General features: G+C 41.0%; 1 protein-coding gene across 3 annotated transcripts in view; it reads right to left on the minus strand.

Moving 5' to 3' along the window:
* The window catches only part of LOC125289805 (fibronectin-like), a 60,635-nt gene that overhangs the window by 19,114 nt on the left and 15,133 nt on the right, over window positions 1-26,388 (minus strand). For 2 of the 3 annotated variants that reach the window (XM_048236812.1, XM_048236811.1), the window contains exons 4-8: window positions 26,285-26,312; window positions 25,909-26,175; window positions 25,418-25,690; window positions 9,757-10,035; window positions 8,906-9,172 (exon numbers count right to left, since the gene is read on the minus strand). In XM_048236812.1, the coding sequence (XP_048092769.1) occupies window positions 8,906-9,172; window positions 9,757-10,035; window positions 25,418-25,690; window positions 25,909-26,175; window positions 26,285-26,312 (1,114 nt within the window). The remainder of the gene's footprint in view (window positions 1-8,905; window positions 9,173-9,756; window positions 10,036-25,417; window positions 25,691-25,908; window positions 26,176-26,284; window positions 26,313-26,388) is intronic. The other variant, XM_048236814.1, reaches the window with a different exon arrangement.

Below are 26,388 nucleotides of genomic sequence, written 5' to 3' on the forward strand. Positions count from 1 at the left end.
CTTGTTGGCATTCGCATTATTGTTGTCACACTTGTGTGCAAATATAGGGATATGATCCAGAAATCGTAATGTTGTGGCGATGTGGCCTGGATCAACTTCATTTATTCCACCTCGAGTGCGCAATGCCTGGTAGCCTACTTGGACACGATTGATTTAATGTTTTTTTAATTAATGCAGTTGTGTTGTAATGGTTCAAATGCATCAAACCCAGTTATGCAAACCCTGTCACCTACTTGCAGACTGACCAATAATTTTATGATTTCAATTATTAAACTTTGGAGCAGGTTCGAGTATGAATGGATCCACAAATGAGTTTTAATTGTTATTAATATTGCGGGATAGGCCATTTTGTCTTCGCGGAGGTCTGCGCTCTCGAGTGGCCTTCTAGTTAGCATATTAAAATGAGTGTGATTGAGGGAGGAGAGAGGGTGGAGTGTAATGCTTGTGCATGTACACTTAATTTCACGTTAATTGGGATGTACAAAGAAAAGCTGCGTGGAATGGATTTTTCAGGATTTTTTTGTGACTACGCTACTTTTCAGGTTTGCAGGTACGCAATGTTTTAGTATGAAATCCACGCAAGTCTCTGTACATGAGGCCCCTGGCCCTGTGTGAGAACAAAAGGCTGGCCTGTGGGGTGTGGGCTGCTTTAGACACAGTCCTTCAGGCAGATACCACCAAACAGGCCACCTCAACAGGCAACAACATAGGCAGCCTGGTTGAGCATAGCTGAACTATTGAGGACCTCAAGCTCTCTGTGGCAGCAGACCTGGCCCTGTGTGAGAACAAAAGGCTGGCCTGTGCTTTAGACAAAGTCCTTCAGGCAGATACCACCAAACAGGCCACCTCAACAGGCAACAACATAGGCAGCCTGGTTGAGCATAGCTGAACTATTGAGGACCTCAAGCTCTCTGTGGCAGCAGACCTGGCCCTGTGTGAGAACAAAAGGCTGGCCTGTGGGGGGTGGGCTGCTTTAGACACAGTCCTTCAGGCTAAGGGGCCGTTTACACGAAACCGCCAGGTGAATTTTCTCCTACCGCTTTCACACCTTTAACGACACCAGCAAGAAAAAACCTTGCGTGTACACACAGAGGTGTAACCGGCTAAATGTGCTGTAGTGCATATGCCAGACTAGTCGATGGCGCCGCTGTGCAGAAGCTTCACGATAATTTTGCGTGAATCGCGTAGAAGAAAACATTGTTGAAACAGTTTGTTAAGCCAGAAAATGGGCTCTGGTTAAGCAGTCGCATGAAATAAGGAGACTACAGACAATTCGGTTTTCAATTCAACTGTTAAACTAATAAAGTTCATTTTCAAGGTATGTGACTGCTATGTGAAATTTCAAATGCTTAGCCTACGCATTGCATTAGGTCTGAGCACCACTGGAGAAAACACTAACATGCAGTAAGCTAATGTTTAACTAAGTTAAGTTAACGTGGTGCTTCTAACTTAGCCACTAAAGGCTGATAGGCTACATTGTGCACATAAATCATGACAGGGGAAAGAAAAACACACTTTAATATGATAAATAAATGGTTTGTTTTGACAAGCAGCATGTCAGGTCGAAAGTGCCGCGGGCCGAAGTTGAGAGGTGGGGCTGTCGTCATAAAGTTGCCGGCTTCGCACCTACAGGCGCCTACACGGCTTAAAGTTAGCCGGCGGTTTCAAAAGTTCCCACTTCGAAGCCGGTTTCAAAAGCGGTTTCAGTCTCCTAAACTGCCGGGCGCCGTGGTACACGCGAAGGGCGAACTGGTTAACAAAACCTCACCGGTTTCACAAAAACCGGCGTCGTGTAAACGGCACCTAAAGCAGCCCACCCCCCACAGGCCAGCCTTTTGTTGAGCAGGCAACAACATAGAACACAAACATTACATTATATTACATTATATTGCATCACATTTGGCTGATGTAGGTTGTAGGTTGCGTTGCAGACCTACTCTGTGGAGGCAAAAGGCAGCATGGTTGAGCATAGATAAAAAGGAGAAAAATAGCTACAGTAATTAAGTCCTGGTTTATTTATTTATTTCCTATATGTGTATATATTTATTCCTACATAAATCATCTGAGCACGCTTAGATTAGGCTTATGTCTGAAACAAAAACGCTGTGGCTAGAAGGATACATGGCTTTTAAGACCCCATATGGAAAATGCATATTATTTAATGAGGTTTTATCACTGAAAACGATTATTTCTGAAAACTTTGGCCAAAGTTGAGATGTGGGAAAACTTGTGGTTTTACTTTCATCAAGGGAAGACAGCACTGTTGCATTGCGACATTGCGTTCCCTCGTTCGTTTGAAATCTCTGATTGACCACCTGTTTGAGGGATTTGCGACAGCCTTTCCCAGCTGTTTAACATGTTTGTAGCATATCAGTGTTCAACAGAATTATTTTTAAAAATGGAGGGGATATAGGCTATCAGATTTTTCCTAATAGCCTACCCTACTACGTATATCTTAGATTTCGCTAATGAGTGTTGTAGGCTAGGAGTTATTGACGGCACTAACTTTTACAAAAGACCAGGAAACAATGTTAAAGCATTTGTGGAGAAGAAGGATGGTTAGTGTGTTTTCTTCCTACACCTCACGGTAAGCTATTTCGTTGTTCTGATTGGTTAGGTCTATCCAATTGAGTGCAAAGGCATTCCCCCCCTGTATCGGTTGAAACACGCCCCATAATTACATCCCAATGGAGCAGTATCAGACTCATATTCTGACTAGAATTGAGTATGACTACGTCAGGCTAGCTAACAGCTGCAGCTCCCTCAAATCTTCTCATGCATATTAGGCTAGCTTTTGCCAATGAAATTAAATGAATGCAACATAAAAAAAAAAACAGTCCTGCTTCTAACTGAAGAAACGTTTACGTTACCAAAAATGTTAACAACAAACTCAGCTCCACTGTTGCAAACAAAGGCTATGCTTCGCCATATATAACGAACCAGCTAGCCTTGTGACTCCACTGTTAATTAAATCCACAGAAGCATTGTGCATACATTAGGCTACAACTTAACATGATGGTAAAGCTAAATGCCCAAGAAACGTCACATCATAAAAGTTGTACAAACGCAAAAACGTAATGACAGCTTGTTCGTGGGGTTCACCCTTTATTAAGACATCCCATTATTACAACAACCCTCTATTACGACATACCGTTATTACGACATGCCTCTATTTAGACATTGCCCCTATCAAATTCCAACATCCTAGATGCATGGATGAGCTGTAGTCATGTCATCTGCACCTGCAGCTACATCAACAATCCACCCGCCATCCACTCCAAACAATGTTTTTTCCCAATAATTGATATCGGCACACATTTCAGTCAAAACCTTAGGTGATTTTGAACTGGCCATGTGAATAAATGTTACACATTATGTAAAAGACATGTAGCTCTCCTCATTTTATTCTCTAAGCTCTCAGGGGAAAACGGTCGGAAACTCCATGCATCAAACAAACTCTGTGCGTGCAAGCCACCTATATTAATTAATTAACGGCCGTCAATCAATGGCCAATTGTGCAAAGACGGGCGGAATTCTTACGCTCCAGTAGCCTAAACCACTTCAGTGAACGTTCAAATAACCCCCAGAGTTCAGTGTCCATCAGGGTGTTCAAACTGGATGTGCGATATATTCAAGTTGCTTATATTGCATTTTAGAGGACAATGATAAAGCGTGCAATGCATTTTGGCTTGCCAGCAGGTTGGATAAACTGAATTTACTACACTATAATGTAGGCTAGGCCTATATCTTTTATGTCATGCGTGCAGTTGTTGAATTGCACATAACATGTCTGCATATTTATTTAGTCTTCTTTCTCTCGACTGTAGGCTAGCGCATGCATTATCATGGCCCTATAATTGTGCAAAGACAGGCGGGATATCCGACGCTCCTTTTACAGTAACCCACTTCACAACACAACGAACGTTCAAATAACCCCCAGAGTTCAGTGTCCATCAGTCCCAACATTTAGAAACATAATCGAAAAGTCCAAGCGTGAATTGGGTGTGTTTTGATTTTGAGAGAGACTGGAGAAGGGCCGTATGTCTCACAGCAACTGCGATAACCTTGTTTCTTAAAGGCTATCCTTACCTCCAAATAACCACATCTAATGAGGGTCAGCGACTATCCAATACTATTTGCAATACCCTCGATATACATTGTTGAAAAGCTTAGGTTTATGGCCGTTCGTGTGAGTACAATAACTTAATTTTGTAAATTTTACCAAAGCGACTGGTTTCAGCTTGCAGGGTCACATTTAATTTGTTGTCTTATCTTTTTTATTCAAAACAATTCGTAGGTATCCATACTCAAGTCTAATTACCACCAGACACAAATAATCATTAGGCCTACCTACGGTAGGTTAAATCCTATCTCTCACTGCAAAATCTCTTCCTCTGAGATGCACACGCTATAGGCTATAATTTAGGCTATCCAACATTTCAAATATGACTCTCTAATCAACTTTTTAAGCTCTTAAACACGAAAAATACACTGTTCAACGGAGCTGGTGTGTGTGAGGCGCACTCTTGGACTCCTTGAGACGCGACTAACCTTTCGGTTGAAGTTCTTGTGCGTAGCCTATTATAGAATCCAGGAGCTGTGATGAAATCATGTGTTGTTTAAAGTTGGGACGATTACTGTAGGCCTAGGCTATACTGCCCATATTGTAATAAAAAAAAGGCCCACCCTAGGCCTACTCAAAAGTCCACTCCGTCGAAAAATCCTGGCTACGGCACTGTTAATAACTTAGTGTCGGAATGGCAGGACGTTTGAAAAAAAGGTCAAGTGTCGCTACTCCGACAATGGAAAAAAAAATGTTGCAGTAGTGGGATGCTTGAAAATTCATCTTAATGCCGCCACTTCGACAATTAGACGCCAATGTCTAAGTAGCGGCATGTCGGAATAGCTGCATGTAACCCTTGTTCGTGGTGTAGCCTAGTGCTGCCTAATTGAAATGGGATAGGCAAGGGTTATCTTAGGCTATTACGTGTGGCACATTTACTGGGCTTTTAGCGTCTTTTAATTTATTTGATGAGGAACTGATAAAAACTGAGCAGCAGAAAAAGCGGTCATAGTCAATACATAAATCGTTTATTATGTTAATTAGGCTATTGATACTATTACTTCACTCTATTACTGTTATTATTATTATTCGGATGAGGCAATAATGTAAAACTGAGTCTGAATGTTGGCTACAAACAGTCTATACTGCTGTAACTGCACTGCTGCTATTATTAATTGTTAACTTCCGGGAACTATGAGGCTTTCATAAGCTGCCATTGTTGGAAAAAAATGGAACATTAGCGTCATTGGAGTTGTCGCAACTCTACCTTTATATGGTTCTGATTTTTACCTCTCTCCAGTTCATCCAGCCGTTCTCTGAGTCTGGCAATACTACTTTTAGCTCCAGCCTAGCATAAATCATTGAATCAGATTAGACGATTAACATATCAATAGCATTGTCACAAGATGTAAGCAGACTTTAGCAACCAGTCCTAAACAACTCCTCTGCAGGATAAATACTGTATCCTTAGGATTTTTATTCAGTCATTCGAACATTATTGTGTTGTTTTTGTCAGGCTATGTTTTTCGATTGTAACACCTTGTCAGTCAGTAGTGAGAGTAAATAACTGTATGAATGGTTTTGCCATTGGCTATGAGACCAGGATGAAGTGCAGATGCAGATGTATGTAGGTTATACTTATAATACTCTGCTAGTCACAAATATGTTTTAGTAAAGCAAGGTTTAGGGTCCCTAACACCAAGAACGATAATGATAACTACGTATAAACAAATATTGTTAATATGAATGATGATGTTCACACATAAATGATAATGATAACGATAACGACATGAAGAACAATATAGTTGGCAATCACTTCCAGAGCGATTTTGAGAATGATAACAAGCTAATAGCCAATCAGAACCCATCAAATTTTAGCCGTCACATTCATTAACACAATTGTTGATTGTTTATCTTTGAAAGATTGTTTATCTTTGTTCAGTGTGAATGCTTTTATTGTTATGGTTATAGTTATCAATTTTCATTATCGTTCTTAGTGTGAATGATTCCTGTGTTCCATGCACAAGTCTCTTGTGCAAGCAGATTTATTAAAATACGCCACTGACTGGCAAAATACCAATGCTCTGTTTGAAGTTGTGATGCCTGCTGTTAAAGGGAATGACATTTGTCACTCTCACTGGTTGAAAGGATGTTACACCCAAAACATACCCATGACTGATTAAGAAACAGAAGAACAACCCTTTTAAACAATGCACTTTGCAAACTAAAACCTCTGTGGTCTCATAGTCAAGACAAAACAGTCTACACAGTCATTTACTTTCATTATTGACTGACAAGGGGTTACAATTGCAAAACAAAGCCTGAAAAAAGCAACACCAATAATTTTCGAATGACTGAATAAAAATCCTAAGGATATTTATCCTGCAGACAGGTTGTTTAGGACTCGTTGCTAAGGGCTGCTTAGGCTGCATCTAGTGACTGTGCGTCTGTGCTTTATATGTGCCTTTTGCTTCAGACCAGGTTTTCCTTGGTCAGTGTTGTAAGGATTTTTGGTAACACTTTACTTGACAGTATCAACATGACACATGAACACATGACACTGTCATGACACATGAACTCTAAACCTAACTCTAACCCTAATTTTAACCCTAACTTGTTATGACAAAAACCGAATGTCACTTGAAGTGACACCAGGCAAGCCTGATGCTTTTTCTCCACATAGCTCCCCCTAGTTAACCTGACTCTTGCCAGATGAATTTCGTTCCGCCTAACTCCACTCATCCATCTGGGACCAATCCATTGGAGTGTTGCTTCAGAAGTCTGGGCCTAATCAAAAAATGCTTGCATATGATTGAATAAGCCATTTGTCCGTCATCTATTGACGTGCTACTTCAACCACTCACATCGAAGCCAACCCGTGACGCTAATAACAGTCTCACAGTCGCTTCTACGCTATGTCACATCTATAAAACTCCCGCCCTGCGTCCTGATTGGCTCTAGCATAAAATCTGATGCAGAAATCACTCTCAATGGAAGAGGTCCCAGATGGATGTGAGTGAAGCTAGGCGGAGCTAAGCGGAATGAAATTCATCTGGCGAGAGTCAGGTTACCCCCTAGTGTCTGTACGTGTCGATACGTGTGGGAGCCCTCGCTCGGTCTGAAGCTCTTTTCCTTTTCTTTGCATCTTCCGTCAAGGGTTTTGCCGCTTCTTCGCCGGCTCTGCCATTATACACACGTTTCGTTAGCCTGCCTCTGTGCTGGGGATGCAGGATGTAAACTGATCCTGCTTCTCGCGATGTCTGAGACTTTGTGAGACTGAAGGTTGGCGGGTCGGATACACCGAACTTGCAAGTGGGATATTCTTCTTACAGGCAGTAGGGGACGGGCGAGAGAGTCTTCATGAGTCATTTAACCATATACCGACTTACGAAGATGATTAATTAACACGAAAACGTTGCCTGGTGTCCCTAATAACAGAAGCGTTATGTCATAAACGTTCATGACTTGTTTATGACACGTTCATAAACACTGTCAAGTAAAGTGTAACCAGATTTTTAGTGGGTGTAATATAAATCATGAATCATGATTTGAATCATGCTCATGGTGAAAAATTACTAAATTGGGTGTAAGATAAGAACAAGCTTTGTGTGGTGCTTGGCGCCTGTGTACGATAGTGCCCTTAGTGGTTAAAGTTTCAAATATCGTAGAATTCCCAGGTTTGAATTGAATATTTGCTCATACAAGATTCCCAGGAGTTTGCTATTTGCTTTATACGGTGTTCCAAATTATTATGCAAATTGGATTTATTTTTTTGTTTTTCAATTAAACTCATATGATATAGTGTCTCAGGACTCTTTGGATCATTGAAATCAATCTCAGACACCTGTGCCAGGTGAGCCCAATCAAAGGAAATCTACTTAAGAAGGATGTTCCACATTATTAAGCATGCCACAAGTTTCAAGCAATATGGGAAAGAAAAAGGATCTCTCTGCTGCTGAAAATCGTGAAATTGTGCACTACCTTGGACAAGGTATGAAAACATTGGATATTTCCCGAAAACGTATGCGTGATCATCGTACTGTGAAGAAATTTGTCGCTGATTCTGAGCACAGGTGGGTTCGTGCAGACAAAGGCATAATAAGGTTTCTGCCAGACAAATTCATAGAATTAAGAGAGCAGCTGCTAAAATGCCATTGCAAAGCAGCAAACAGGTATTCGAAGCCGCTGCTGCCTCTGGAGTCCCGCAAACCTCAAGGTGTAGGATCCTCAAGAAGTTTGCAAGTGTGCATAAACCTACTATTCAGCCACCCTTAAACAATGCTCACAAGCAGAAATGGTTGCAGTGGGCTCAGGAATACATGAAGACTAATTTTCAAAGATTTGTTTACGGATGAGTGCGGTGCAACCCTGGATGGTCCAGATGGATGGAGTAATGGATGGTTGGTAAATGGCCACCATGTCCCAACAAGGCTGAGACGTCAGCAAGGAGGTGTTTGTTTTCGTCATGTTTTGGGCCGGAATCATGGAGAGAGAGCTGGTAGGCCCCTTTAGGGAAAATGACCTTGGCAAAGTATGTAGAGTTTCTGACTGACCACTTTCTTTCGTGGTACAAAAAGATGAACCATGCCTTCAGATGAACCATGCCAACAGTTGATGACTTGAAAATTATACTGACTGTCATTTGCATCAACTATTTAGGAAAATCTGAGAAAAATTTAATTTGCATAATAATTTGGAATGCAGTGTATTGGTCAGGAAAGCACTTCACCAAAGATGCAAACATTAGTCAGTTAGACAGCAAGTGCACGCTGAAACAACTACTTTTCAGCTAGTATGTTGGCTGAGAAGCTCCTTACTTGTTTTTATGACAACAGTTCTCACCTGTGTGGACTTGTTGTTTAACAGGAGCACTCATTTCCCCGTTTGTGACCTTGGTGCAGACGCTGATATCATACTTGGTGTCTGGTTGCAGACCTGTGATGACAGCACTGCATGAATCTGCAGAAATGGGATTTGATTCTGGTCCTCCACTGCGGTAAGAGATCTGGTAGGAGAGTGGAGTCTCTATCCCATGTGGTGGGTTCCATCTGAGATGAACAGACCTTGCAGTCTCTAAAACCACAATGAGCTGCTCTGGGACTGGCACAGCTAAAATAAAAAAATATATTATTTCAAAGATATTTAAAAAAAACTTTTTAACATACAATTTCCATGTCACAAGTTCATCCTGTCTGAGCAGAGCTGGAGCCTACTTATGGGAGGAACCGTAGTGCAGTGGTAGCATGCATTTGGGCTAAAGTTAAAGGCCAACCTCAGGTTTCCCAATTTCCAATCTCTCTCTCCCACTCATTTCCTCCCCACTCTCCTATCCAATCAAAAAGGCTAGAAAAGCTGATTAATATATAACTTTTTAAAAGCCTGTTTGTGGTGAAACACAACAAGATTAGCAAATTACATTCATCAAGAGTCCTTCATAAATTGTCTGTAAATACAGTCATTAAACCTTAGTGACTAGTTTCAGATATGGTTGGATTACCAGTTTTAAACTGAATATTTGTACAATTATGATTCCCAGGAGTTTGTTATTTTCTTTATTGAACAGGAAACCAAAGAAGCAAACACTAGTTAGTTTGGCAGCAAGTGCATGCTGAAACCACTAGTTTTCAGTTAGTGTGCTAGCTGAGAAGCTCTTTACTTTTTATATAACGTTTTTTTATAACAACAATTCTCACCTGTAAAAACTCCCATGCCAAAAGGTTCACTCATTTCCCCATTCTTCAGCTTAGTGCGGACGTTGACTAAATAGTCAGTGCATGGCTTCAGGTTTTTAATTACAACGCTGCATGAATCTGCAGGAATGGGCTCTGATTCTGGTCCTCCAGTGTGGTAAGAGATCTGGTAGGAGTATGGAGTCTCTTCCATCCCAAGTGGTGGCTCCCATATGAGATGAACAGATGATGAAGTCTTTGAAATCATTCTGAGTTTCTCTGGTGCTGGCACTGTAAGAGAAACTGAAAAATATTACTAGGTAATTTTTGATTATTGGGGGCCAAGCAGCGAAGGCACCCATTGTGTTACTATGTTTTCTTCCCTATTATTATTATTCCGCCACTGAAGTCAATGGCAGCCCATAGAACCGTCTGGTAAAAAGTTGTGAAATTTGGTACACTGATTGGGGACAGTCCCATGATTCATCTCACCAACTTTCATGTCGGCAACTCAAGCGCTCTAGCGCCACCAACAGGCCAAATTTGGATGTGCGTTCACACACATACTGTAACTGTTGATTGATTGTCAAAAATGAGGTATCGTTGGAATCCTTGGACCAAGCCGAGTTCAACCCACCTTATGCCCTCAATTTCCGCCATGATTAATATTCCACCATATTGGATTTTATCAAAAGTGAAACTAAATCTAAAACCGTTCGCCGTAACAGCCAATCGAAATTGGCGGTGAAGGCGGCAAACATTAAAGTGAGCTCATATCTCAGCAACCCTTACATGTATCAACACCAAACTAAGCCCATGGACTCATGACCCCATGGGGAGGACACTCAAGAAATTTGGGGTGCTGCAATTAGCAAAAATACATTTTGGCCTCTAGCTGTTGATGTGTTCGGAATTTAAACTTACTAGTGCTGTCTGGTAATACTGTGGGGGATCCTTAGGCCGATACAGGCCAAATTGTGACATCAACGTAACTGATTCGGCCGACTACCATATTGAATTTAAAGTGTAAGTTCAGTGTAAATTGACCCATAGTCCTGTTGTTCAAGCTCATCACATGCAGCCCATAAGAAAAAAAATGAGATAATTTGGGACAACATAGGCCAAGTTATGGACAGGCAGCTTAAAGCAGACCCATGGGTAAGAGGGGAGTTACTTTCAATTTCCGTTTTGATGCCCCATGGGTCTGCTTTTAGCTGCCTGTCCATAACTTGGCCTACGTTGTCTCAAATTGTCTCATTCTTTTCCCGATGGGCTGCATGTGGTGAGGTTATACAACAGGGCTATGGGTCAATTTACACTGAATTTACACTTTAACTTTAATCAAAAACATTAAAAAGTTCACACATTGACAAACTTGACACAAATGATATTCAGACCAAGCCTCACAAAAGTGGTGCTTTTTGTAGCCATATCTAAAACCGTTCACCCGTACCCATCAATTGAAATTGGTGGCGAAGCTGCCAAACAGGAAGTGACCATATATCTCAGGCAATCTGGTTGCTAGACAGGAAACTTGCTTGAAATATGTATAACAAAAATACATATATGCTCCTACAGATTCCGCCATACATTTGTGGATTGTGGACCAGGCACAGTGCCAATATTTCAGTTTTGGATGGATTTAGGTTTTATAATTAGCCATCATAAGTTTGTAGCCTGTCACCGTGTTTGTTTGTGTGTAACATTAAACAGGATTATGGAAAAACTACTTGTTCTATAATCATATAGTTCCAATTTGAGTAACACTGCGAGATATTGACATTTGCAAAGGTCTGTGCTCTCCAAGTAGCATACCCTTTAGTTGATGTCATAAACAGGCCAGTGAGGCTATGGTAAGTGATGTTTAACCACTTGCATTAGCCTACATGGACAATGTAACTTCCTTTGTTGGTTTATGAACAACCGAACTAGCTTGCAAATACATATGTGTTTCTTCAACTGCAGGCAATTTTGGCCTTGTGAACTTGAGGGGAAAAAAAGTGTTCAAATCAAAATTGTCACAGGCTAACAGGTTAATATAACTAGTCTAGTTTGATGATCCATCAGAGAAAGCACTAACATTACTAGACATATTGGTGTTTTTTGACATATTTTTTTTAGATTCAACTTCCGAGGAAATGCAAGAGTGGGTTTGATCAGGTGCAGTTTGCCAAAAGGTTTGCAACAGTACCTCATTTTTGAAAATTTGGCACACGGATCAAAAGTTATCTGCATTAACGCAACATCCAATAAGCCAAAATGCATACATAACACGGTTGCTATGCTGGTTGCTATGGTATTAGGGTCACATTATAGTGGTGGTTGCAAGGTTGTTGCTAGGTTCATTTGCATGGTTGCTAGGGTAATTAGGATGGTTGCTAGGGTGTTGCTAGGGTACATATGGTGGTTGCTATGCAAAATAACACAGTTGCTATGGTGGTTGCTAGGGTAATTATGTTGGTTGCTATGGTGGTTGCTAGGTTGACATTCTAGAGGTGTTTGCTAGGGCAATTAAAGGATAAGTTTTGAAAACGTTAAGGGTTGTTTTAAGGACATGTTTATGCATGCCTGTAGATAGCCACCCTGAGCAGTCAAAGGCGATTCAAAACGAGTCAGAAAGGTCGAGACAGGACCAATCGTCAAAATTTCGGTGTCCACCACTCTAGTTCATCCAAAACAAACCAGAAAAGGGACTCAAAGTGCTAAATACCGGAATTTTCCTTTAACGGTTGTTTTAAGGACATGTTTGTGCATGCCTGTAGCCAGCCACTCTGACAGAAAGGTAGAGTTGTTGGAAAGGAGGACAACTAACATACTATAGGAGAGCAGTTAGTGCTGAGATGGAGGGCAAAGATGGAGATCATTTTCAGGAAAACAGGTCTTATTTCAATCAACGCATCAGCAAATATAGAGGCATAGGCACACATCATACTACACAGCGTGTAGAAGGCCTAATGTAATAGCAACAGTAATATCTACATAATGCTGTGCATGAATAAATAACCATACATTATTACACGGCTCTTCAGAGTGCTGAAGAATGCTCCATTCACTTGAATGAGACCTCAACGTTCGGTGGTCTGCTAATTCTCAATAACAGACCGTTGCTAAGTATAACAGACCACTGTCAAGGAAAATGGGCTTTGTGCTTCTAATTTACGTCTTTCATATTACTGCGCAAGGACTGGAACTTCATTCAAAAGTGAAAGTAGACGGTTGATCAGCTTTGTTCTAAAGAATGTTTGATTCAAGTTCACCGTGTGCTGTTGTCGAACTATTTGTTTCTCACCAAAAGCCAAGATGAAACGGTAACAAATAGGCTATAGCCTAGGCTATGTAGGCTAAAGAGTCACATCGTGGGGAGTTTATTATTTCGTTTTGGCAAGTAGCCGTGTAATAAGCGGGATAATGTATTATATAGAACGCCGGTCATAAGTCCCAATAAGTCCCTTCAGGGCAGAACAAGACCCCTCCGCTGCGCGTCAGGGTCCGGTTTGCCCTGTCGGGACTTATTTTCCCAATAATGACCGGCTTACATATTTTTCCTTTTTTCCGTAGCCTACTATCAGTAATAGCCCCCCATTTTCTACCAACACTTTATCCAGATACAGGGCTGGACTGGGACAAAAAATCAGCCCAGTCATTTTTGGACCGAACGGCCCACTATAATCGGTCAGACAGACTCCTGACAGTATCTTAAATATGAATATTGAACTAAGTGCTATGGAGCAGTGCAAGTGAACAAGACTGGAATCACTCGCTCTCTCTAACTCCTTGGTGGTCCGAGGTGGCTGGAGTACACAATCTCCATATTTAAAGTATGGACCCTTTCAAGAGAGTTCCATTATCAGCATCATAGTTGGCCCCACAAGGCTTCCTTTTTAACATTCCATATGTTATCTTAATGTAGAGGAAGTAGATTGGGGCCCAAATAGAACGTTCAAGCATTGTTTTTGTTTACCTTGTTGAAAGGGTCCATAAATACATGCTCCTAATAGTAAAGTTCCATGAGCTCATTGAGTCTCTCAGTGATCATGTTAATCTTTCAGTTGCCTTTTGCATGATGATGACTTGAAATATTGTATTTTCACCCATGTTTACCAGGGGAACCCTTAGTCAAATAATGCTCATATTATGTTATATCCCTTTAACTGCCTGCCCAACCGTTTGGTAGAGCACACTTTAAGACACAATATCTTACCAAAAAATCCAACTATTTTGAATTTAAACATATGGAGGCATATCTACCACTTGAGTACTAGATGATAATAACAAAATATTTGCTCAGTACCTCTGTAATGTCGAAGGCCACACCTTCTTATCATACGCAATTTAAGAAATAAATTTTCGCGATTTCGGCCATATTTTGTGGAGTCACATTTACCAAGTTTTTTAAAAAAGTAAGACTTTTTTTCTTCATTATTATGTTAAAATAAAGTGGAATAACATGTATAAACTTACATTAAATATATATACATATTTTCATGGTCAAATCATTTTTTGAAAACATGCTCAACCAAACGGTTGAGGTGCCAGTTTATGGTAAAAGTCTTCTTTCTGTATCGATAATACTAGAAAACATGACAAAGTTTATGAATTAATCATATTAACCATTATATACCGTATTTTCCGGACTATAAGTCGCTCCTGAGTATAAGTCGCATCAGTCAAAAAATGCGTCATGAGCAGGAAAAAAACATATATAAGTCGCACCGGACTATAAGTCGCATTTATTTAGAAATGTATTTCACAAAATCCAAAACCAAAAACAGAGACTATGTAACTGGATTATTGAGGCCAAAAAGATTAATGAAGATGGAGTGAAGGCAGCCAAGAGGAGGGCAGGAAGAATTGCAAAGCAAAAGATTCACTGAAAGAAAATGCCATGAGGTGCACCAAAATGTATCTAAAATGTGGAGAATACAATGCAATCAAGCATTTTGGGCGATGTGGAGTTACAAGCTGGCAGCAGATTAAATGCTCACGATAGAGAAAAAGACGGTTTTAAAAGGACGTGACCTAAGCTGAGGCAAGCCATGGCAATAGGCCCGACGGTATTTGTAAAGCAATTTACAAAAGATTCACAGAACAAAAATGCTGATGTGGTACATGAAAATGTAGCTAAATATGTGGAGAATGCAATGCAATCAAGCATTTTGGACGATGTGGAGATACAAGCTGGCAGCAGATTAAATGCTTGAGAGAGAAAAAGATGCAGGTTTAAATTGACGTGCAGACCGAAGCTGCAGCAAGCAGGTGATATTTAGAAATGTATTTCACAAAATCCAAGACTAAGAACAGACAGACTATGTAACTGTACACATTGAGGCCAAAAATATTGAGAATTCTACAGGGAATTTTAATGAAGAAGGAGTGAATAGTGGCAAGGCCCGACACCTAAAACGGCCTAATTGTATAGCAATTTACAAAAAAATCACTGAACTCAAATGCTGATGTGGTACATGAAAATTTAGCTGAAAATGTGGAGAATGCAATGCAATCAATCCTTTTGTACGATATATTGGCACAGGCTGGCATGCAGCAAAACAATTGCTTGGCTGGCCACCTCCGAGAGAGCGAGAGAAAAAAAGATGCACATTTAAAGGGTCTAAATTCCAGCGAATTGCGGGTATTCTTGAATAAATTATTACTTAGTATTGAGCATAATAATAAAAGTCCCGCAAATCTAGCCATCATAATGCGAGAGATTCCCACACATTTTACCCTGTACCCTGTCTGACATTAATATAATAATGGATGCGGGACTATTGACGGACCAACTCTGACTTCAATTGAATCCCATGCAGAGATACACACACGCGCGCGCAGGACCACTTTGGGGGTGCCTCTTTTTCGTTGCTCTCTCTCTCTCTCTCTCTCAGCAGGATTTGTCACCGCTGAAGTCAAATTATAGCCTAGGTGCTTCAACATCAACCACTATCGACAGGAAAGGAAAACAAACATTTAGCGATCAGGAACCGTCAGGAATTTTGCAAATACAGAAGCATGACCGCCTAGGCTATAACGTAGAGAACATGGATGACTTCTCTATTTGACGTTCGATTGCGGACGTGAACAGACAGCTACAGACACGCACATTAGGCCTCCTTTTACTTTCTGTGCATATTCATTACGTGAAAGATAATTAGTAGCAAAACAGCGATCAAATATTACATGGCAGTGCGTTTTGTTTTCAAATGTTTTCATGCATGTCTAGATAACAGGTGAGGAATGTTTAGGAGACTCGTAAATCCTCAAATTTAGGCTGCGCAAAGCACAGCACCTTTATTTGGCCATGGCTTGTATTCGAGTCAGCTATAATATAGTCCTTTGTTTCTTGCGTTTTATTGTGAGACATAGGCCTACTTTTCGTTTGGAGCGGCATGGGTAGGCTATCAAAAGCAGATGTTTAATTTGAGATTTAATTTACGTTTGGACTGTTGATTATATTGCTAAATATCGGGACTGATGACCACTGAAATCTGTGGGGTATTTAATGGCTTACTATTAAGTTTAATAGTGTCGGGAATTTCGATTGCCATCCACTTATTGCAAGATAAGGTATCCGCGCTTTCATTCATTCGTGTGCTGTGCTGCAAGGGAAACCTTATTCCGTATAGCCAAAGATGTCTAAGATAGCCTAAATGTAGTTATTTTTTAAATTATGCATGATTTACTTTTTAATAAAATTCATAGGCTGATGCCTGGCAGCAACAATTGTGTTTAAATGTAGGCTTCAGCCTGTAGCTCAGAAGGGTGCGGCATGTGACTAGCTTGAGAGCAATGAGAGCAACGTGTTGGAGACTCATGGTGTAAATGACTTTTCATTGGCAACAATACAAACCAACAATATAAAATATTAAGAAGAGCTATTTTATGAGTTAAATTAAAAACAAAATTATACTGGCTTTTATTTGTCCAAATCTGAGGCCCGGCTATAAATAGAATCCCTGCCATAATTTGACGATTTAGGTATGCACGCGTGTGTTTCAGGGCGTAGTGCAAGCACTAATCTCTGACTGAAAGTGCACAGGACTTGTGCATTTGAGAGCTCTCTCTGGCGGCTGTAGGCGTAATGTTTCGCGTGAGGGTTCATGTCAGTTAATATAAATTAACATTTAAAAACATGTTCAATTATATATTTTTTCATATATAAGTCGCACCTGACTATAAGTTGCAGGACCAGCCAAACTATGACTTATAGTCCAGAAAATACGGTACTGTTTTCAAATGTATACTACTACTGTAAACACAGCATATGTTTAAAAAGCATGCATACGCATGAAATATATCAAATAGGCTTATTAGCTATGTAATTCAATGCAATTCAATACATTTTGGTCTGTACCATGAAGGGGTAACTGATTCAACTATATAAACCATATATTTTCTGAAAGCTTAGACCGTCAGGATGTAATCTAACATGACATGAGACATGTCCCACCCTCCTCATTAGTATGCTGCCCATTGCCCAAGCATAATATATTGGGTCAGCCATATACCCGATTTATCAATACCCAATGTGTTATGCAGGGGCTGCATACTAATGAGGAGGGTGGGACATGTCTCATGTCATGTTAGATCACATCCTGAGGGTCTAAGCTTTCAGAAAATATATGGTTTATATACAGTGGGTCCCAGTTAAGAATTGACACTTCATTCACCATCAAGGTGATTCACGCAGCTGGGTGAAATGTAAGTACAACTGCAGCCGCTTGGGGGAAGCATAGTCCGCTGTGGCGTTCCATGGTCGAACCGGACGGAGCATTTGACAGCAAGGGCTGTGATTGGCCGAGTTTTCAGTGCGTTTCTCTGTGTTTTTAGCAGCACCTGCAACATCTAGTCCACTGTAGCCTATAAGCTTTGTACATAATGTTAAACATAGTTTTGGATTCAGTGGCAAGATGTCTTGAGTGCCTGTCTCTCAGTAATGTTTTAAAATGAGAGCTTCGTCAGCTGGCAGTAGGCTACTTTGTCGGCAGTCATGAGAAGTTTGCTTGCTAACAGAACATAAATATGCTGCCCAGAAACCTTGTGAATAGTTCTGATTTAATACTACACTAATGAGGTTAAATATAGCCTTTGCCTACAACAGCTAACGTTTCGATGTTCGTTAGTCAAAAACATCGACACATCGAAACGTTAGTCAAAGTTTAATAATGTTCTGCACCTTTTACTAAAGAATAAAGAAAATTAAGAAGACATCTGTGTCATGAGCTCTCTCTCTGCCTGGTAACACGCGCTGATTAAAGCCTGATGACCTCCACCTGTTCCTGCTCTGCTCTGCCTCACCCTCGTTTACCTACCAGCTGCACTGCATTCACCACTCATCATGCCCTGTATTTAAAGCCTTGCTTTTCAGTCCACATTTGTCAGATCGTCTGCAAACCCACACCAGTTACCTGCCTGTCTTGGAAAGCGACTCTGACTCTTTGCCTGTGAACCCAGACCGGCTCGACTACCTCTTTGATCTCCAGCCCGGTAATCTTGACCTGCCTTCCGTCTCTCTTCTCTGAATACAGCCTAGCCCTTGACTGTACTGCTGCTTCGTTTCAATTGCTGTTGTGTGTGTGTTTCCCCAGGACTTCCTGGATCATCCAGCTCCTGCCATTGCTGCTTTCGGCTATTGGGGGAACACACCGCGACTCTGGAACTCCGGAACCCCTGTAACCCCAACCCTTAAATAAACATTCTAGCGTGGCGCTTTTGTGGTCCCTCGTCCTGTTTGGTGTCTGACAATCTGAGCTGCACCGGCGTCTCTCCTTTCTAAAATATCTGTCCTGGCCTGGTTGCACCGGATTGTCGCCAAATGACAGAAGCGCGGAGAACCCTCCTTTGTCTACCAAAAAGTGTTACTTTGTGCCCCGCGCTCCCCCACTGCTTGTGAAAGAAGGGGATGGGGGAGGGGGGGTTAACGTGAAAAAGCTTAATGTCCCAAAACGGCAACAAGTCATAATGGTAGGCTACAGGGTATGGGATGACCAGAGCCGTCTTCGCTGTGCTATTCAGAAAGCATCTTCTATTGTCTTTCCAGGCGCACACAGCTAGTTACCATATAGCCTATCGAGTGCCTTAACAGATAAGCTCTGCTCTTGGGTTTGGCCTCACAGCGAACTCAACCCTCTTGTCGCTTGCAGTTTGTTAAATAAAGCGTGCCGATTACATTATTTATTTCTGATTAATTGCGTCTTTTGCAATTTCTGCTTGTTAGGCTGGGCTACTGTCAATGTCCTGTACAGGTAAATGTTCAACAATTGCTGGTGTAGGCCTACAGGCTATTATCAATTAGGGACTGTTCGTTATTATGACCGCCGCGCAGCGAAGGTTTAGTCAGATTTTTTTTTTTTTTTTCTTTTTCGCATGTCCAAATTTCCGTCAACGATTCCCGGGACACTGTAAGACCGGGGTACACGAAACTTGGTGGGCATGTAACCCCACATGGATAGCATGGAACCTCCTGTTTTTGTTTTGATCTGTAGCCCCCCGCTGGACTGGACCCCCCCGAAAGGAGGGTAGGGCAGACACAGTTTTCTGTGAATATCTCGAGAACCGTAGGGTTTAGGAGGACCATTTTTTTTGTATGTTGATCTCAAAGGGCCAAGTCAACCCATTCCATAACCACTCATTTCATGTATAGCGCCACCTAGTTAAACACAAAAAAGTAAAAATGAGGTGTTGTAATCGCAGTTATCTGTGACCTAACATAGTCAAAACTGCATGAAATTGGAAGTGTAGGATCATTATGACACCCTCTGAATGCACGCCAAGTTTCGTGGAATTCCGCTCATGGGGGCCACACAATAAATTAATTTATGTTACTATACACCAACTGGCCTGTAGGTGGCCGGAGACAGTTTTCTGTGAATATCTCGAGAACCGTAGGGCCTAGGAGGTCCACCTTTTTTTTGTATGTTGGTCTTAAGGGGGCATGTCAACCTATTCCATTACCACTTATTTCATGTATAGCGCCACCTAGTTAAAAATTAAAAAGCAAAACATTAGGTGTTTTCATAACAATATCTCTGGCTGACATGGTCAAAACTGCACGAAATTGACACCCTCCGAATGCATGCCAAGTTTTCGTGGACTGTCGTTCATGGGGGCCTTACAATAAAATAATTTATGTGTACATTTAGTGACCGTACACCAACAAGGATTCCCGGGACACTGAAAGACCGGGGTACACGAAACTTGGTGGGCATATAACCCCACATGGATAGCATGGAACCATCACTTTTTATTTTGATCTGTAGCCCCCCCACTGGACTGGACCCCCCCGAAAGGAGGGTAGGGCAGACACAGTTTTCTGTGAATATCTTGAGAACCGTAGGGCCTAGGATGACCAATTTTTTGCGTATGTTTGCCTTCAGGGGTCATGTAAACCCATTCCATATGCACACATGTGCATAAACAGATACACACACACACACACATACATTCACAGTAATCCTACGTATGACACATACTCACACAGTAGACATATATACGCATGCATGCACATGCACATGCACACACACAGGCACATAAACAGGCAAACACACACATGCACACACACCCACCCACACACACATAAACATAAACATGTACACGCACACAATTCAAGAATTTCTCAGAATTATGAACACGCAAGATGGGGGTGGGGTTGTATAAAATGTATATTACATGTGAAATCTATGAACTAATCATGTTTTGGTACTTGTTGTCTAGCAGATACCAGTGAGAATTAAGTGTGCATAATGCAATTCAGTGAGACAGTTAGAATCATATATGCCTTTCAGCGTGACTTATTTTTGTGGAAAACATGTGCTGGACTGGGCAGCGGTCATATTTTGTACCGCTCTGCGGTACATCTAGTTTATTTAAGGGGCTACCGGAGGAGTCTTGGGAGTGTTAGTCAAAAAAGATGTGACCCTCCCTCGCCAGCAAGAAATTTGACCCTCCAAAGTGATTGAGAAAAAACGCATGACCCTCCCCAGTCCCAACAATTTATTGATGCCTTCTGTAGGCTACTGGGTCAATTTGGGAGCTTGCATGCTACGACCTTAAAATGCCTTGAAAAGGCTGTCGTTTGCACAATTTCACAAATAATCACCGGGACCGAAACAAACCTGTCAACATTTCCCGGGTTTATAGCAGCAGATTTTAACTTTTTCCTCGCTGTCTTAGGAGGAGCTGCAGGGCCGTCGCAAGGGGGTGCGAGGCCCTGTGCAACTTGACAGATGGTGCGAGGCCCTGTGCGAACTTGACAGATGGTGCGAGGCCCTGTGCGAACTTGACAGATGCATGAACTTACGTGCATGAAATCATGCAATACACATAGCCAAGGCTACCGTCGGTGCATTTTAGTAGCCTAGTCTAATAAGCTACACCAGCTTGTCTTTAAGAGGGGAAATTGTATAGCCTACAACATTAGCTGAGTCACATATTTGGCCATATGGTGTTTATCATAGGCTACATCACGAAACCAAATAGTGTTACCAATGCAAACACTTAAACAGGGGAAATTAATTGGGCATGAATCATTGTGCTGAACAGTATTTGTCAATGAGCAGAAACACACACGACATTCAAACTGTTGATAAGATGTGCACTATGGAAACTGGTCTGTAGGCTAACATTGGACTAATAAATGACACTGACTCGCCATATCCTGACTCTAAAAAAAACATTGTCTTGCTTTGCCGCGAACTCAGCAATGAAATCATAGGCCAGTTTGCAGGTCATAACGTCTTTTTCAATTCATAGAAGGGAGAGCCCAGTCTCCCCTGTGACATTGAGGTGCGCAAATAGTTTTTAATAGCCTGTTCAACTTCGAAAAGCTTCACCCGATGCCAGTCACTGATCGCAATTTAAAATTTCGGGAAGTTTTGTTCAATCTTTTTAAGTTTTAAGTGCAGTAGGCCCCTATCTGCCCCCTTTGGAATTATATCTCGAGCCTATAAGGTCGAGTGCGTTATGTCCTGGGATTCGGACGTGCTCAAAAAGAAAAGAAAAAACACTTTTTTTAATAGATGGTTATGAGGAGCAATATGAGTCTGAACTCCGTGTCATTCAGACTCAACCCTCTTGTTGCTTTGATATCTTTTTCGCCCTAAACTGGCACCTCAACCGTTTGGTAGAGGTTCATAGAAATTGAATGGGAGGGTCCTTTGAAAAAAAATCAGATTTTTCATACTACAGCCTAATAGAGCAAGATAAAACAAAAAAATATTTTTTTCATCACTTTTATCATGGTGTGCCAGTTAAAGGGATATGATAGCCAGTGATATGGTGGGCCTAGCCAAAAATCTACGCTGACAAAAAAAAAAAAAATGTTGAGGCTTCAGCTGGAAATATGATAATGTAAAGGAGCAATGTTAGCAATAAAAACGCTTAAAGTATAGTATCCTGTGCCATTTGACTGATCGAGTGGCTGGCTACACCAATTGTCATCATCATCAGCAACATAACATGTTACCTAGACCAGACTCTGTGAGTAGAGACCGACCGATCGGCCAGCCGATTTAATCGGCCGATTTTTGCTATTTTTTAATCAATCGGCATCGGCCGATTTTCTTATTTGGCCGCACCGATTTTAAGTCAGGCGGGCAGCTACTTGGAACACAGTGCGAGACGGTCTATTTAGAACTAAGAAAATCTTTGGTTTCAAGAAGGAGCAAGACTGTCTACAGGTAAGGCATCAATTTTTACATTCCAGTGTCCCAAAGTCGTATATTTTCTCTTATGATTTCTCTTATGGTTGTAATCTGTGATGTTGCTTCATTTACCGAAAGTGTGTTGGGAATGCGCCGGCAAGTCCCCTCAATGCTGGACCCCGCTTCTCGAAAGCATTGTTGCTAACCAGTTAGCAACTTAGTAGGTTGCCTATGGGAAATTGCATTGCAACCAAATAAGTTGCTAACTTAGTTAGCAACGACACTGTCGAGAAACACAGCCCTGGTGACCAGCGTGATGTTTCGATCTAAACTATAGTAACGGACAATCTAAGTGAAAATAACAAAAAGAGGACGCATGTGAACGCTTTATAACACTGTCATCCCATGTCCATTCGTTTTCAACTGCATTAGAGTTGAAGAAGAAATGAAAGTTGCTTAGCGTTGTGGCTACGAGTGCGTTAGGAATGCGCCGACTATGCAAGCCCCCGCCCTCAACACCGGTGACTGCTATGTTATGATCTAAACTTAAGTAACGGACAATCTAAGTGAAATGATTGAGGAAAAAAGGACGCACAAATAACAAGTGAACAGCCATATACCCGATTTATCAGCCATATACCCGATTTATCAATACCCAATGTTCTCTTCATGGTACAGACCAAAATGTATTATGTGTACACGTTCTTCACCTAAATCCATAAAATCCCATTCATTTCAATGGTAAATTTTCTTAAGTGGTCTGAAGGTAGAGTGGGAATGAGTTTATTTCTTGTTAACATGATTTTTCTTAAACTCTGGGACCAGGGCTACAAGATAATACCACTTTTTCTGGAAAAAAAAAACTTTTTTCTTTCAGTAAAACACAATAATCTCATGCCAAAGTCAGATAACTGACTTTTACCCTAAACTGGCACCTCAACCGTTTGGTAGAGGTTCATAGTAATTGAATGGGAGGGTCCTTTGAAAAAAAATCACAGATTTTTCATACTACAGCCTAATAGAGCAAGATAAAACAAAAAAATATTTTTTTCATCACTTTTATCATGGTGTGCCAGTTAAAGGGAACGTTTTAAAACATTGTCATCCCGTGTCAATTTGTTTTCGCGATGTATACGTGTTTGATTTGATGCATGCTCACAGCATGCTGGGAGACAGAGTTTTATATTGTTGAAACCTAGGTCTGTGGTAAGGCATGGAAGTTCCACAGTGAAACTGTATAACCTGAACATGTATTTTGCCGTTTTGAAGTAACTATCTGAAGTTGTCACATCATGGAAGTCTTCTTGCACCCTGTTAAACATATTAAAATGAATAATTAATAGACTAACAGACTGCAAGTCATACATTTGTTAATTCTTGTTGTTATGAATCGATGAGTAGGCCCCTACAGTCATTTTTATATAATAGCCTACATAATATTTCTACTATATACATAAATATATAGTGTATATATAGAACATATGTTATTTATCATATGTTGATTTTTTAATGTTCAATTTTCAATGAATCGTGTGAATTTTACAGGTGTTGTGCCTCCTCTTACTAGTATGATTTTTAGCATGCCAATTAAGGATAATACGATAGCATATCGGCCCTAAAAATCGGCCCAAAAAATCGGCAGGTCACATCGGCTATCGGCTGACTCCGACCGCTAAAAATTGGTATCGGCATCGGCTTTAGAAAAACCCAAATCGGTCGGTCTCTATCTGTGAGCCCGTTAATTATGAAGCTATACGTTTGCCACGCCCTACATTCTCCTCCTAATCAATGTCCCTCTGTCGTGTAATAGTCTATGTTTGCTTACCTCTCCTCACCGAAGTTCAAACTGTTTCTTACATAGGCTACTTGCAATGTCGGGTACAGCACATTTTTGCACAATTCACATCCCGCCTTTACCTGCCGCAACTTCTACATGCGCAGGATTTTGGCTCTGAGCCAATGTGGGAGGGGTGGAGCATTGTTGTTGGACCAGTCTAGTGTCAGTATAGAAAAGAACCAATGGGCCGCTGACTGGCCTTGCTTTGGGCCGATTGTTTCCCATAGTTTAAAATAACGATAATAAATAATAATTTTATTGGATCGGCCCAAAGGTACACCGGCCCACAGGGAAAATGCCGGGTATGCCAGATGGCCAGTCCAGCCCTCTCCAGATATACTAAATAACTAATGAACTGGTCAGCTTTTTCGTGTTAAAGCAACACCAAAGAGTTTTTTTGTACCTTAAAATAATGTTTCCAAAATCGTTTCAGTGGTTAATCAACTCGTAACAGGGTGAACAGCACTTCTGCATTCGCTTGCGGCCCTCTATTGGCTATATAGGGCGGTGGTAGTCTAGTGGTTAAGGAGCTGGGCTAGCATGCAGTAGCCTGAAAGTTGTCGGTTCAATTCCCGGCTTCCACCGTTGTGCCCTTGAGCAAGGCACTTAACCCCAAGTTGCTCCGGGGACAATGTTATCCCTTGTAATATAGCTGTCATATGTAAGTCACTTTGGTTAAGAAGTGTCTGCTAAAAATGTAATGTAATGTAATAACCGCACTATGTAAGTTTGCCAGATCGGGTAGTGGATCTGTAGTTCGATGGAATGAGACATAAGAAACCATCTGATGTCACAATACATCATACTTTCATAAAATCATGCAACATATTCTACCTTGTCTGTGGACATCATTATTTGCAAAGCCGGTGCTGGATAAACAACTAGCGTGCATGCGACAGAGGAAAAGTTCTTTGGTGTTGCTTTAACCCTTAAAGGTGTAGGTTTTTGAACATTCTAAGTTCCGCAACAATTGAAGGTTCTAAAATTCTATGTTGAATTCAATGAACCAAGATATTCTTTAGAATGTTCATTTCTCAACATTCCCGTCACACCGGTGTGACGGTACTCCTTTAAGGGTTAAGATATTCAACCATCAAATAATCTTTAGTCTTTAGTTTTCACTAATGTGTAAGAAACACAGATGAGGATATGTAATTTCACTTCACACCAAATTGGGCCAGAAAGAATATATATACTTGAAATTCGTCTTTACCTCTGCAAAAACGGTGTGTAGTAGCTTTCCCCATATAGCCATTTTTCAGCACGATAGAAACTCTGATGGTGTATATTATATTGAGCTTCAGTTCAGGTAAGGGGTATTTTTCAGATGCTAATGTCATGCTGTGTAAACACTCCTCTCCCTCTTTTTCCTCCTTCCAAAGTGACATCACATATTCAACCTGGTCCAGCCCCTCTGGTTTCTTCCATGTCACCATCACAGGACTTTCATTATTGTTCACCATTACCTCATCTGGTGCAGGGATCTCTACAATTGAAATACACAGAGACAAGAAATACATGCAGTAAAATAAAACCATTCCTCTTGTCTGTGTCTGTGTGTATATATATATCCTGTATGAATAAATGCATGTGTGTGTGTGTGGTCTGATTAGGTAGGTCATTGGGATTCGTTTTCAATAGCTATTAATTCAGAGGTTGTCAACTCAAATATTGCATTAGTGCCAAACCTTTCTCAAACTGTACCTGTGAATGTAGTCGCTGATACATATTCACTCTGCTGGTTGTCTTCACCCAGGGTGACCACCTTAAATTCATATTTCTCTCCAGGTAATAGATTGCAAATACAAGCTTTTAAACTTGGGAAGTCTTGACTCCCTCTGTGCTGTCCACTCTCCCAGGTGACTTTAAAACTCTGGCCATTCCATATCTCAGGAGGTCCCCAGACTAAGGAGATGGAGTCTGGCTGTACTGAGGTGAACTGGATTGGCCCAGGAGAATGGATTTGTTCAACTGAGAAATGTACATAAAACAGAAGAACCAATGTTAATATTCAGTGACTGCTGTGCTCCATTTCTCCTGAAATCTCTGCATTAGAAATATTTATGATAATTAAAATTACCATTAGAACATTTTTCCTCTGTTTGAATCTGTTGAATGTAGTACAAAGAACAACGTAAGAACAACGTTTTTAATGGTCAAAAATAAAAATGATATTCCATTTGA

This window comes from Alosa alosa, chromosome 24, assembly GCF_017589495.1.
Source record: "Alosa alosa isolate M-15738 ecotype Scorff River chromosome 24, AALO_Geno_1.1, whole genome shotgun sequence".
NCBI lineage: Eukaryota > Metazoa > Chordata > Actinopteri > Clupeiformes > Clupeidae > Alosa > Alosa alosa.